At 40.6% G+C, this 12,895-nt stretch overlaps 1 protein-coding gene across 1 annotated transcript in view; it reads left to right on the forward strand.

Annotated features, from left to right (window-relative positions):
• Positions 1 to 12,895, forward strand: part of AATF (apoptosis antagonizing transcription factor) — a 99,469-nt gene that overhangs the window by 36,636 nt on the left and 49,938 nt on the right. The window contains exons 5-8 of the mRNA XM_079905586.1: positions 941 to 1,055; positions 2,603 to 2,807; positions 3,347 to 3,511; positions 5,535 to 5,618. Coding sequence (XP_079761712.1) covers positions 941 to 1,055; positions 2,603 to 2,807; positions 3,347 to 3,511; positions 5,535 to 5,618 — 569 coding nt within the window. The remainder of the gene's footprint in view (positions 1 to 940; positions 1,056 to 2,602; positions 2,808 to 3,346; positions 3,512 to 5,534; positions 5,619 to 12,895) is intronic.

Raw genomic sequence — 12,895 nt, forward strand, 5'->3', positions numbered from 1 at the left:
ATGGAACCTCCATATCCTTGGGTTCCGCATCCGTGGATTCAACCAATTTTGGATCAGAAATACTTGGAAAGAAAAAATGTCAGAACGTTCCAAAAAGCAAAACTTGAATTTGCAGCACTCTAGCAACTATTTACATAGTATTCACAACGATTTTTATAGCATCTACATTGTACTAGTTGTACGTAATCTAGAGATGATTTAAAGTATGTGGGAGGATGCGTGTAGGTTACATGCAAATACTAGGCCCTTTCATATAGGGAACTTGAGCATCCATGGGTTTCGTTATCCTGGGGGAGAGCTCCTAGAACCAATCCCCTGAGGATACCGAGGGCTGACTGTACTGCAAACAGAAAGTCATTAACTTGGGTTTCTATTCGTGAACTGGAACCTTCCTTAAGGGTATGTGTTGGGAGATTGAATGAATGAGGTGGTAGCTCACACCAGAGGCAAAGGAGATCTCCTGGGGGAGGGTGTGGTGGTGGTGGTGGTGGTAGGGACCCCAGGACTAAGCTGTGCTCTTCAGAAGAGAAGGAATTGCTTAAGGAGTTGATCAGTAAAGGGATAATCCAAGAGGTCAATGGGTAACCTGTAGAAAAATATCTGAGAAAGAAACACCAAAGGAAAAAAATTATTGGTTATGATGACAGGCAGGGAAGGAGTGTGTCAAACTTATTAAATTTAAGAACTCACAGTTTACTGCAGACGCTCTTCTAAGTACCTTACACATTGTTACCCTGCTTGTTCCTCACAACGACCCTATGAGGTAGGCACTGTTATTATTTCCTTTCAGGAATTCTGTATTTCGGAGAGTTTTCAGTCCCGGCGTACCCTGTGCGCACCCCCTCAGCCAGTACTGCTCAGGAGTCCAGCGTCATAGGCATCACCTACTTTGGAGAACTGTAGATAATTAACTGTTCCTTCCCTCTGCTTTATTTCCCAGGTCACAAGGCACTTAAAGCATTGTTGAGGTCATTGGTAGATCTTCAGGAAGAGTTGCTTTTCCAGTATCCAGACACTAGATATCTAGTAGATGGGACAAAGCCCAAAGCAGAAAGGTAAGGAGGGAATGGAACTATGGAATTGCTTATTTTCTTTTCATCTGAATGGTTTCCCATTATTTATGAAAAAGAAAGTCACGTCCTTTCCAGGCAGATACCGGACTTAATGTTAGTAAAATAGAAAGAGCCTCTTATGTTTAATTGGTGGCCAGGATGACACATAAATTGGGAATTAGGTTTTGGATTTTTATGCATAGTTGTGCCTAAGCTTCTTTGTAAGCTTCTGCAAAAATCTTGCCTTCTTTTTAGATCTAGTGAGATTATAGGTGAAAGCACATTTTTAACATGAACGCTTAATTAATGTTTATGAAGCACTTTGTTGCCCATACATGGAATTACCAGTCACAACTGTCGACTTTTCAGTGAAGGAAGAAGCAGTTATTGCGAAGGGTGGAAAAATTTCAGGAAATAGTAGAAGAAAACATTTTTTCCCTTCCTGAAATTATCACAGTTGATGAAGGTTCTCCTCTACCTCCCCCCTTTGTTTGAGCCTGCTGCATAGGGTACCTGCCTGCTGTTTTCCGTTGGGCTTCCCCTCTGCTCCATACCTTTCTGCTGAATTAGTTGGAATGACAAAGGAGAGGAGCTCACATTTAGTAAGCACTTCCTGTGCGCTGGGGTCGGTAGTGCAGGCAGTGTAGCTGGCTCCGTAGCTGTAGGCTCTAGTGCTCTCTCACACAGTTGAGGATATTACAGCCTAGCTCGGATTCTGTGGCCTACCCCTTTGAGTTTTCTTCACATTCTGCTTCTCTTCGTTTGGTTCAACCAATATTACTCAGCTTTCCTGAGTAGTTGGTTACAGGGAGACATAGTTCCCTTATTGATTTGGGGATTGAGGTCATAAAAGTATGATTATATGTTTAATTTTTAAAGACCCTCCTGTAGCAGTATAGGCCTGGTTCATGTGCATTTCTAATAATGTTTTTAACAACCTCATTTATTTTTATAGTTGGCTTACTTTTTAAAAAATATTTTGAAACCATCTATTTTTATATTTATTTTAAAAGATACACGAGTTTTTGTTTGACCTCACGAACGTTTTCTTCCAACAGCAACAAAAAAGCCGTCCTCACGTCTCCCGTGCTATTTAAGATGCAGACAGCATAGGGAAAGCCCAAATACTCTTGACTGCATGTGGGCCTAGGCTTTTTTTGTTTTTGTTTTTTTAAAATTAATTAATTAATTTTATTTTTGGCTGCATTGGGCCTTCGTTGCGTGTGGGCTTTCTCTAGTTGCAGTTGCATGGGCTTCTCATTGCGGTGGCTTCTTGTTGCGGAGCGTGGGCTCTAGGTGCGTGGGCTTCAGTAGTTGTGGCACAAGGGCTCAGTAGTTGTGGCTCGTGGGCTCCAGAGTGCAGGCTCAGTAGTTGTGGCGCACTGGCTTAGTTGCTCTGTGGGATCTTCCCAGTCCAGGGCTCGAACCCGTGTCCCCTGCATTGGCAGGCAGATTCTTAACCACTGCACTACCAGGGAAGTCCCACCCCTAAGTTTTTATTTAGGTAACGTTTATTTACATTGGACTCAGTGTTCTTACTGGTTTTCCAGTGAGGAGGAGATTTCCAGTGAAGATGAAGAGCTCATAGAAGAGAAGCAGCAGCAGCAGAGGAGGGCCCCAGCAAAGAGGAAGCTGGAGACTGAGGACTACCCCAGCTTCATAGCGAAGCGCTTCGCCGACTTCACCGTCTACAGGAACCGTACGCTCCAGAAGTGGCATGATAAGACCAAGCTGGCTTCTGGAAAACTGGGGAAGGCAAGTGTGTGCACTCATGTGTGTAAGGCAGGTCATGGCAACCTGAAGCAGCTGTGAGAAATTGGAAGTACAGCTCCCTTATATGGATGATGCCTCAGTGTCATAGTAATCAGTCATTTCTGTAGAAAAATTTACTGAACCCTAACGCTAACCCTAACCCAAATCCATTGGGGTTTATACCATTCAGGCATGGGATTTCAACTTTATTAGAAAAAGTATTTTATTCTAGAAGTTGTGGTCTTGTAAGTGTTGGAGGTACAAATACTTTAAAGAAATGGACTTTAAGACAATTATTATTAAAGGAGCAGAGGTTAATCTCTGGGTATAGGAAACTAATATGACCTGCTTAGGGACTAATTTTTTTTTTTTTTTTTTCTGAGAACAGTTAGAGCCATTCACAAACTCGGTCTTTAACAGAAAGTCCCTCCTGGAAGGAGGATTGTCTGTTTCTCTGCTGACACAGAAAAATAGGGAAACCAACGTAGCTGCCTTCAGCAGAGACTTTCCATGTTATCTGACACTGGTTAATGTTGTTGCAGGGTTTTGGTGCCTTTGAACGTTCAATCTTGACTCAGATTGATCATATTCTGATGGACAAAGAAAGATTACTTCGAAGGACACAGACCAAGCGCTCTATCTACCGAGTTCTTGGCAAACCTGAGCCGGCAGCCCAGCCTGTCCCAGAGAGTTTGCCAGGACAGCCGGTAAGAACTGTGATGCATGGTGATTACGGGAGCAGTTTCTAGGAGGCTAATTAACTGAAAAATCTTATCATCTCCTTGTAGGTATTCCTCTGGGTATAAGAAGTCAGTGAAAGAAAGGGAAAAAAGCACTATTTTCCTAGATTGTTGAGAAACTGAGGATATGTGGGAGGGGAAAGTTTTTTAAAAATGAAGCTATTATTGTGTGTAGCCTTCTCTTAATTTTGAGTTTGATCTGAGTCTGGTCATGGAAGCATTTATAATCCAATTTTTTTAAAAAAATAAATTTATATTTTTTTAAAATTTATTTTTGGCTGTGTTGGGTCTTTGTTGCTGTGCACGGGCTTTCTCTAGTTGTGGTGATCGGGGGCTACTCTTCGTTGCAGTGCGCGGGCTTCTCATTGCAGTGGCTTCTCTTGTTGCAGAGCACAGGCTCTAGGAATGTGGGCTTCAGTAGTCATGGCTCACGGGCTCTAGAGTGCAGGCTCACTAGTTGTGGCTCATGGGCTTAGTTGCTCCGCGGCATGTGGGATCTTCCCGGACCAGGGCTCGAACTCGTGTCCCCTGCGTTGGCAGGCGGATTCTTAACCACTGTGCCACCAGGGGAGCCCTGTAATCCAATTTTTTAAATTCAGTTTTAAAATTTTTTCTTTAGAAATGCCAGTATCGAAGCAAGCGTGTACTTTAGGCTTTCCTTTGGATGTTTAGATGCTCCAGAAGAGGATCCAGAATTGAAATAGGCAGATTCTTCTGTCTAAAGGAAACTCTTTTATTTATAGTAGGAATATATACTTAATATATTTTTTAAGTTCAGAAGAATTTAAAATGAAAAGTAAAATTCCCCCTAGTCTAAAAACTCCACTCCTCAGGTTTAACCAATGTTCATAGTTGTAACACACTTTCAGGTATTTTCTATTTATATATATAAATACACACACACACACACACACACACGCATGCATATAACACGTAAGCACTTACAAAAATATGGTTGTCTTTTTTTAACTAACTGGGTTGGATATATATATGTGTGTGTGTATAAATATATAAAATGTTATAAACTATATGTAAAATCTTACAACTTTCTACATTATTCTAGATACTTTTCCATGTCATTACATGGAGATCTACCTCATTTTTCCTAATGGCTAGAGTATTCCATTGTATGGATGTGTACTATAATTTATTTGAACAGTGGATATTTATGTTGTCTCTAGTTTTAGAAACAGTGCTATAGGAAACATTCCTGAGCATTTTTATTTTTGTATTTGTGTGAACATATGGATAGACTTCTAGAAGTGGAAATGTTAAATCAAAGAGAATATGCATTTTAAATCCTGATAGATGTAAAATTGCCTCAAAAAGTCTGCATTAATTTCCAATCCTACCAGCTGTGTTTTCCTACTGAAGATTGCCAGTTCTAGAGGTGAAAAATGGTGTCTTCTCATTTTAATTTGCATGTATTTAATTAGAATTAGATTAAACATATTTTTATATAAATGTTGACTGCTTGTGTTTTTTTTCTGTCAGGTGCCTATTAATGTTTTGCCCATTTTTCAATCGCATTGTTTTTGTTCTTCAATTTTTTTAAATTAATTAATTTATTTATTTTTGGTTGCATTGGGTCTTCATTGCTGTGCGCAGGCTTTCTCTAGTTGTGGTGAGCGGGGACTACTCTTTGTTGCGGTGTGTGGGCTTCTCATTGCGGTGGCTTCTCTTGTTGTGGAGCACGGGCTCTAGGCACATGGGCTTCAGTAGTTGTGGCATGAGGGCTCAGTAGTTGTGGTGCACGGGCTTAGTTGCTCTGTGGCATGTGGGAGTTTCCCAGACCAGGGCTTGAACCCATGTCCCCTGCATTGGCAGGTGGATTCTTAACCACTGCACCACTAGGGAAGTCCTTGTTCTTTAATTTGAAGAGCTCTTTATATCTTAAGGAAAATAGTGCTTTGGCTGTTATACACATTATTTATAGTAGCTGAATTACTTTGGTAACCTCATTGGGATTCACTCCTTCTCATTGATATAGGAGATCCTTCCTCAAGCCCCTGCCAGTGCCCACCTGAAGGACCTGGATGAAGAAATCTTTGATGATGATGACTTTTACCACCAGGTATGATTTTTACACTCTTTTCTTTTGTTATAAATCAGGCTTTAGCATTTTAAAACAGCTGATAGAATTCTCTGACCAAAAGGTAGCTTACTTTGGAAGGATAGAGTCAGATAGGGAGTTAGAACTCTAGTGTTCAGAATTGACTTACTGTGTAGTTCTGGATTTATTGCTTTACTTTTATATTTTTCCTTTTGAAATGAATATAGCTACAGCTATGTTGTTAGTTGATGCAGAGTGTGAATTATTTGTAAAACAGTTTCAACTTCTTTGCATCAGGTGGTTTATTCTCTCTCAGCAGCTTTTGATGATGTTAATGGAGGATTTTGTTTGGTTGGTTGGTTTCTTGTCCTATTACTATTAGATAAGGATATGGAGCTGAAGGGCTGGGATCCCAGAATTCTTGAACTGCACTTCTGGTTCTATTAACCTATTAAGTCTTAAAACTTCTGTGTATGTGTGCATGTTCACATCAGTTAAGTATTTATATTTATTGAGATTGTCTGCTACTGTTGATTATAATAATAGTGTAGTGCTTTGAAGACAGAAAGAATTGCTAGAGGTTGAAATCTAGTCCCGTTCTCAATATCTCTTCACAAACATTTCCCCCATTCTTTCCCTGACGCTGTGATCTGCTGTCGTGCTGCTCTTTTTGATGATGGTGGTGACCGTTAAGGTAGACTAAACATCTGGGCTGTTCTAAAGAACTAAAATAATTTCCTGTAATCCTGGGTCTCTTGTTAAGTCATACTTCTTAATGAAATGTGCTTCAGGATGTACCCTCTCTAGCTCTGGAGAGTTGAGGATGCTGCTCAGCAGTGATAAACCAGTTTTGATTGAGCCATTATTTTATCAAGGTGATTTTTTTTTCCTCTGCTGAATTTTTAGTGTTAACTTTTGCCGAAGAATTTACAGGTGCTTGTTGGAGGTTTAGCTATGATGACAGTACTGTGTAGTATATGGAATACGAAGGAAGGAACTTAGGAAAATTACCCTGTGAAGCAAGTAGGACAAGTGATTCTATATTGGGGATGCCTCTGGTTTTGCCCTAAAAAAAAAAAAAAGAGAGACTTTTTATTAATCTTGCTATTCACTCTGTGATGTTCAATAAAATTATTGCTGTAAGTCTCAAAAGTAATGATGAGAGGGTATAGGAAAGAGGATTGATGTGGCCCCAGGTGTTCCTAGTCAGAGGTCCTGATTCTTTTTTCCTTTTCTTCTCTTATTATAGCCATTTGTCAGAAGAGTAGGGGATTCTGTTTTGTTCTAGAGTGTCTTAAGGAAGTACCTGATGTGGGATATTAATGCTGTATAATTGTGGGAGATCATGGGAGACAATCAAAAATATTCCAGTCTTCATTAATTGAAGTGTACGTTGTTCAATGGGAAGTGCATCATAAATTAAATAGGCTTAATAAAATAAACTGAAATTACTGGGGGGGAAGTTGCTTCTACTGGCAATCCTTAGTCTGAAAGATATATATATTTACATATATATATATATATTTTAGGCCTGGAGGTCTGCTGAAAAAGAAATAGCATTACTTGATTGGCCCTTCATCCCAATTAATAATTTTAACTTTGATAAATTCTGATTTCAGTTATGACTAGTCACATCTTAGCTTTTACCCTTGCTGGTTAATTGGGGTGCTGGGGTTAATCTAAATTAAAACTTAAACTAATAGAGGTCAGCAAGGCAGCTGAAACACCTGAGTGAAACAAATGGGGCTGCCAGGTGCAACTTTATCTTGGCTGTTTCCCAAGAGGGAAGTGGCAGCAAATTGGAGTTGTTTCAGCCTTCTGTAAAGGTGAATGATGGGTGACACTTGTTAATGTACAGCATCTCCGGAAGCATTCCAGATTGCTTTGCTGCCGTACCAACTGCTGCCATCCATGCACAGTCAGTAGGAACTGGACCAGTTGCCAACATCTGGCAGCACAGCAAGGAATGGGTGCAAGTCTCGAAACCCTGCAGATTCTAAATATGGTGCTTAGAAGTGTGCAGGCTTTAATCACTTACCACTCTCTGGCAGCAGGCTGCGACAGCTTATCCTAGCCTCGTACATCACATCCCGACATCTGCTGAGCCGCAGGGCAGCTGCACATTCATTTTCTTTTCTTGCCTTTTCTCTTTGCCTCCTATTCCTCTTCTTCCCACTACCATCCCCCCTGCCCCGACCCTGCCTTCCTCCCTTCAGTTTTTCTCCCCCTCCCCAGTATGCTTCTTGGGAGAGATGATCTGTAAAGATTACTGCTTCATTGTGTGCAAGTAATTGTGGTGATGCCAGGCCCTTGACAGACACAACGTAGCACCTGTTCTGCTGACCTGGTTAATTTCTTCTGTTGAGTGGGATTTGCCAGAGATTGGAGCTGAAGCCAGTTCAATGATAAGGCTGAAGAAAATGGCTGTATGTTTTCTGTCACCTCCCAATTAAATTGGCTTCATAAAATGCTTTCCTTTATTTGTCAGGGTAGTAAGCCTGAGCTAAGTGTTGCATTCAGAAGTGGTACAATGTATTACAATGGGCCTGTGAGTTTTCATTTGTGTTTTTTTATGTGGTCATAGGGAAGAGCTGGGTGGTGAATATAATACATCTGCCTTTTTTTTTTTTTTTGAAACCATACTTGAAGCCAGACTCTTTGGGTCCATGTTTTATAAGGAAGAGATTATAGCCACATTGAATTTTAATGTTTCATTGTAAGGGTTTAAAGGCTTACTTGGTTAATTCAGGTGTCACAAGCCTTTGTAAATGCCCTCACCATTGAGAATGGTATTCAGGGTCAGAACACCCAACACGAACACACTCTCTTTGTTTCACAGTGGGCCTTAAGTTACTACAACTTAAAAAATATGTCTGCATTATTTAATAAAGGTACATGTATATGTGTATGTGTGTGTAAGCATATACATAGAGAGAGAGGGGCACTGAGGAGTATCAGATATTGTAAGTAATCATACCGCTTTTGAGCTGAAAAGAACCACACAAGAACCTGAGTCCCTGAGACGTTAAGTAACTTCCTGCAAGTCATATAGTAAATGGCAGCACTAGTACTTGACCTCAAGACTGCTTAGGCCAAGTCCCGTTCTTCACATACCTTTATTTCTTAAACGTTTCATTCGTGAGCCATAAAAAGACTTCACTATAGTATTACAGTTTTCAGTAAATAGCTAAGCTTCATTTTCTTAGAACCAGAAGAAATATTATGTGTGTTAGAAAGTAATTTTTTTCCCTTTGAAGGCAAATGATTTATTAAACTCCTGGTTTCTTAACAATTCTAATGAAAAAATTAGCCTTCTAGTTGTGTTACTGGTTTGTTTGGAAACTGGAGTTGTTGAAAGCCCTAAGTGTGCCCAGTGGTGACGGTTTCAGGAGGGAAACTTCACTGGCTGCAAACATTGCCAAGTCTCACCCCCTGATGGAATCAGTTTGCATCTGGCTTAGCTCTTGTCAGAGCTCATCCCTGAAGATGATTTCACAAAATATGAAGGTTGCAAATGACCATGAAGGATGAGCCATTCAGAAATGTTTTCAGTATCTATTTTTCATTTTCACGATCCCATTTGCTACTTTTTTAACATTAAGTGCTTTTTTTTTTTTTTTTTTTTTGCGGTATGCGGGCCTCTCACTGTTGTGGCCTCTCCCGTTGCGGAGCACAGGCTCCAGATGCGCAGGCTCAGCAGCCATGGCTCACAGGCCCAGCCGCTCCGCGGCATGTGGGATCTTCCCGGACCGGGGCACGGACCCGTGTCCCCTGCATTGGCAGGCAGACTCTCAACCACTGTGCCACCAGGGAAGCCCACATTAAGTGCTTTTAAGATGTGTTGTCTATATCTCCATTTAAAGTTTTTGTTTGTTTTGATTTGCTTTTTTTAAACCATCCATTGATTTTGACTTGATAGGCCTGAGTTCTTAAAGGATCGAGGAAGGACTAACGTTTACTGAACACTAGTTATGTGCCAGCTTCTGGACTGAGTAGACAGGTACTTGACTCACGTCTTTATTTAATCCTCCCAAGATCTCCATGTTGAGATATGACTGCACTTAGCAATATGCTGTGCAGTAAAGTGACTGGTTTTATTCTTTTCATAGCCAAGACCTCAGACTAGTTTCTTGTTACCTCGTGAGGTATTTTGTTCTGAAAGGACTAATTGAGCTTAGATATTGACAGATTGATTCCTGGATTTCTGAGGGTTCATTAGGATTTTGTATGTTGCTTCTAGCTCTGTTTAGTTTGATCTGGTTTGTCCTGTCACTTTGAATTTAACCAGGAGCGTCTGGAGAAAGGCATAATAGGTTCTGTTCTTTAGATGGCCACTTTGATGGGTTAAATCTCTCCTTTCATTTGCCATCAGGACATGTCTGTAACTGACCCTGCCACACGCTGGACTTTTGTGTCCAAGACATTTGATAATGCCATAAACAAGTAATTACTAATTCAGTGAACTATTAAAAGTCAATAATGTTAAGAAATAGAGAAGAGGCAAGCTTTCTGACAAGCTGGTTTACTTTAATTAAATTGGTGAGTGATTAATACGGACGGCTGATGTCGTGGCTTTAATAGTATGCATTTAGGTCGTAGTGTGAATAAGGGATGTGTGAAGCCATTCCTACGGTTAAGGCAATACTGTGTTCTTGTTGGCATGTATCTTTCCAGTGGTTCAATTGATGGCTAAGAGTATGCTTTAAAGTTTGATTTAAACCTCCTGCTTTTAATTTGTTGTTGGAAAACAGATTCCTTCTGTTCAGAGCAGTATTTCATTTTTAGGTTGACTTTGAAATGTTGCTGTTATTTGAGATGTGGATGATGTTTCTTAAAATTTTGATAACATTTATTACATATAGACCTTTATGGTGACTTTAGAGAGGACGTGAATGTGAAGTACACAGATTTGAAGATTGAAGTTACAGTTAAAGTTATAGGAGAGAGGGACTTCCCTGGTGGTGCAGTGTTTAAGAATCCTCCTGCCAATGCAGGGGACACAGGTTCGATCCCTGGTCCGGGAAGATCCCACATGCCGCAGAGCAACTAAGCCCGTGCGCCACAACTACTGAGCCTGCGCGCCTAGAGCCCACGAGCCACAACTACTGAAGGCCGCACATCTAGAGCCTGTGCTCCGCAACAAGAGAAGCCATCACAATGAGAAGCCTGTACACCACAATGAAGAGTAGCCCCCGCTCGCTGCAACTAGAGAAAGCCCGCGTGCAGCAACGAAGACCCAACGCAGCCAAAAAAAAAAAAAAAGTTACAGAAGAGAGTTAATCAGTTAGATTTCTTGAGACATAATAAAGGTGTTAAACAAACTCCAAACCAATATCATTGTCCAATTAAACCTCAGTTTTAATAATTACAAGATTATTTTTTGACCATGTGTAAGAATTTTATTTGAGATGCATTCTAGTTCCTGTGCTGCTGTTGTTGATCTGTCAGTGTTTAGACCCCATACAGCATCAGCATCGTCATTGGATGGCATCGGATGGCATTGGATTGCCAGCGTGGGCTCACAGTTGTGCAGGCTGCACAGAACAGGAGCCCAAAAGCCACATTTTAAATACAAGGTTGAGAAATTTCATCACACGGCAGCGTCAGGGGAAGGCACACACGACTGGCCCTGATTTCTTTCAGTTTCCTTGCTTTAAAAAACACCAGAGCCTGACTTCAGTACTACTGCTTCGTTTAGACAAAGGTAGAAAAACCTCAGGACAAAGCCTAAAATAGTTCATTTGATGGAGCCAGCTAGGAAAGAGATAAGAATTGGCTTAGAACTCTCGAAGAAACTTTTCGAACACAAGGGGTACCTTGGCAGTTTACTAGGCAAATATGTGGCCAAAATTGCCTTTTCTGTACTACTAATAAGCCCAATATCAGCTGGCTGAGTGTAAATTAAACACAGCACTCTAGCAGTATTTTAGTAGACCCAAGTAAAGAATTTAGCACTTTAGAAATGGGGAACACTACATGTTTACTAAAGTGGGCATGAAGTCTCCTTGTGAAATTATATTCAATGTATAGCTCCTTTAAAGTAAATTATAGGGACCATGACTTAGCATAGAAAGGGGAAGTTAATAAGCATCTTAAAATATGTATGTGTATTGTAGATCTAGAATAGAACCTAGTTGCTGTAAAGTTAGATAGCGTCTTTGAAAATCATCAATGCCAAACTGACTTTTTACCAACTAGGGCCTAGAGGAAGTAAGTGACTGGGATACGATCACCTCATTTAGGACATTGAAACCCATGTGCTCTTGTTCCCAGTTTGATTTTCTTTCTAGCGTATTTTGCCGCCTTTTGATCTGACACACTTAAAAATCCACTTGAGCGTTTCCTTTTCAGATTTGTATCTGTTTAGGAAATTGGAGATCCAGTGTATCTGTTTGCATTCTGACAGTTCACATGTTACCACTTTTGTGCAATTATGAACTTCATTCACTTAACAACTGCTGTACCAGATGCGAGGTTTACAAAGACTAATAAGAGAAAACCCCTGCCCAAGGAATTTGTGTCATCTAACAAGAGCAAGATTCTCCTCAATTTTGTATAGTCACACAGCTCCTCTTGAAAAGTATGACTTTGGTAAAATTTAAGTGGAGAAAATAAATGGTGCAAGAGAGCAATCAGGTCCTTGATATAAAAACGTACATGTAGTTGCCTAGTGTTGTCTTATCACAACTGTGCCTCAGACATTCGTTAGCACACAGGTTTTTCCCTCAACAGACACCTGATCTAATTCCTAAAGTCATGTCTCAATAACCTGTAAAAGACTCTAAGAGATGCTGTTAGATATAAACTCTGGATAATAGTATAAATTCACTATTTTCCAGGCATATAGTCATTGTTAGAAGCCAGTATTGAGATGCCGGTATCCACTGAAACCTATTTCAGACTAGAAGAGCATTCAGGGGACTTCCCTGGAGGTCCAGTGGGTTAGACTCCGTGCTCCCAATGCAGGGGGCCCGGGTTCGATCCCTGGTCGGCAAACTAGATCCCGCAGGCCGCAACTAAGCGGTCCGCACACCGCAACTGAGGCCTGGCACAGCCAGAATAAATAAATAAATATTAAAGAAGAAGAAGAAGAAGAAGAAGAGCATTCAGGGAGACACTGCTTTGGGAAAGATCCCTGGTCTTCTCCTTACTCGCTGCAAGTAATAATAAATCCTTCCTTCTTCCCCCCCAAAAAAAGGAAAAAAAAAAAAAGAGCATATTCAGGTTGGTGATGGGTATTTGAGGGTTCATTTTGCTGTAGCCAACTTTTGTGTAGTTTTGAAGTTTTCTGTAATAAA

This window comes from Stenella coeruleoalba, assembly GCF_951394435.1.
Source record: "Stenella coeruleoalba genome assembly, chromosome: 19".
Lineage (NCBI taxonomy): Eukaryota > Metazoa > Chordata > Mammalia > Artiodactyla > Delphinidae > Stenella > Stenella coeruleoalba.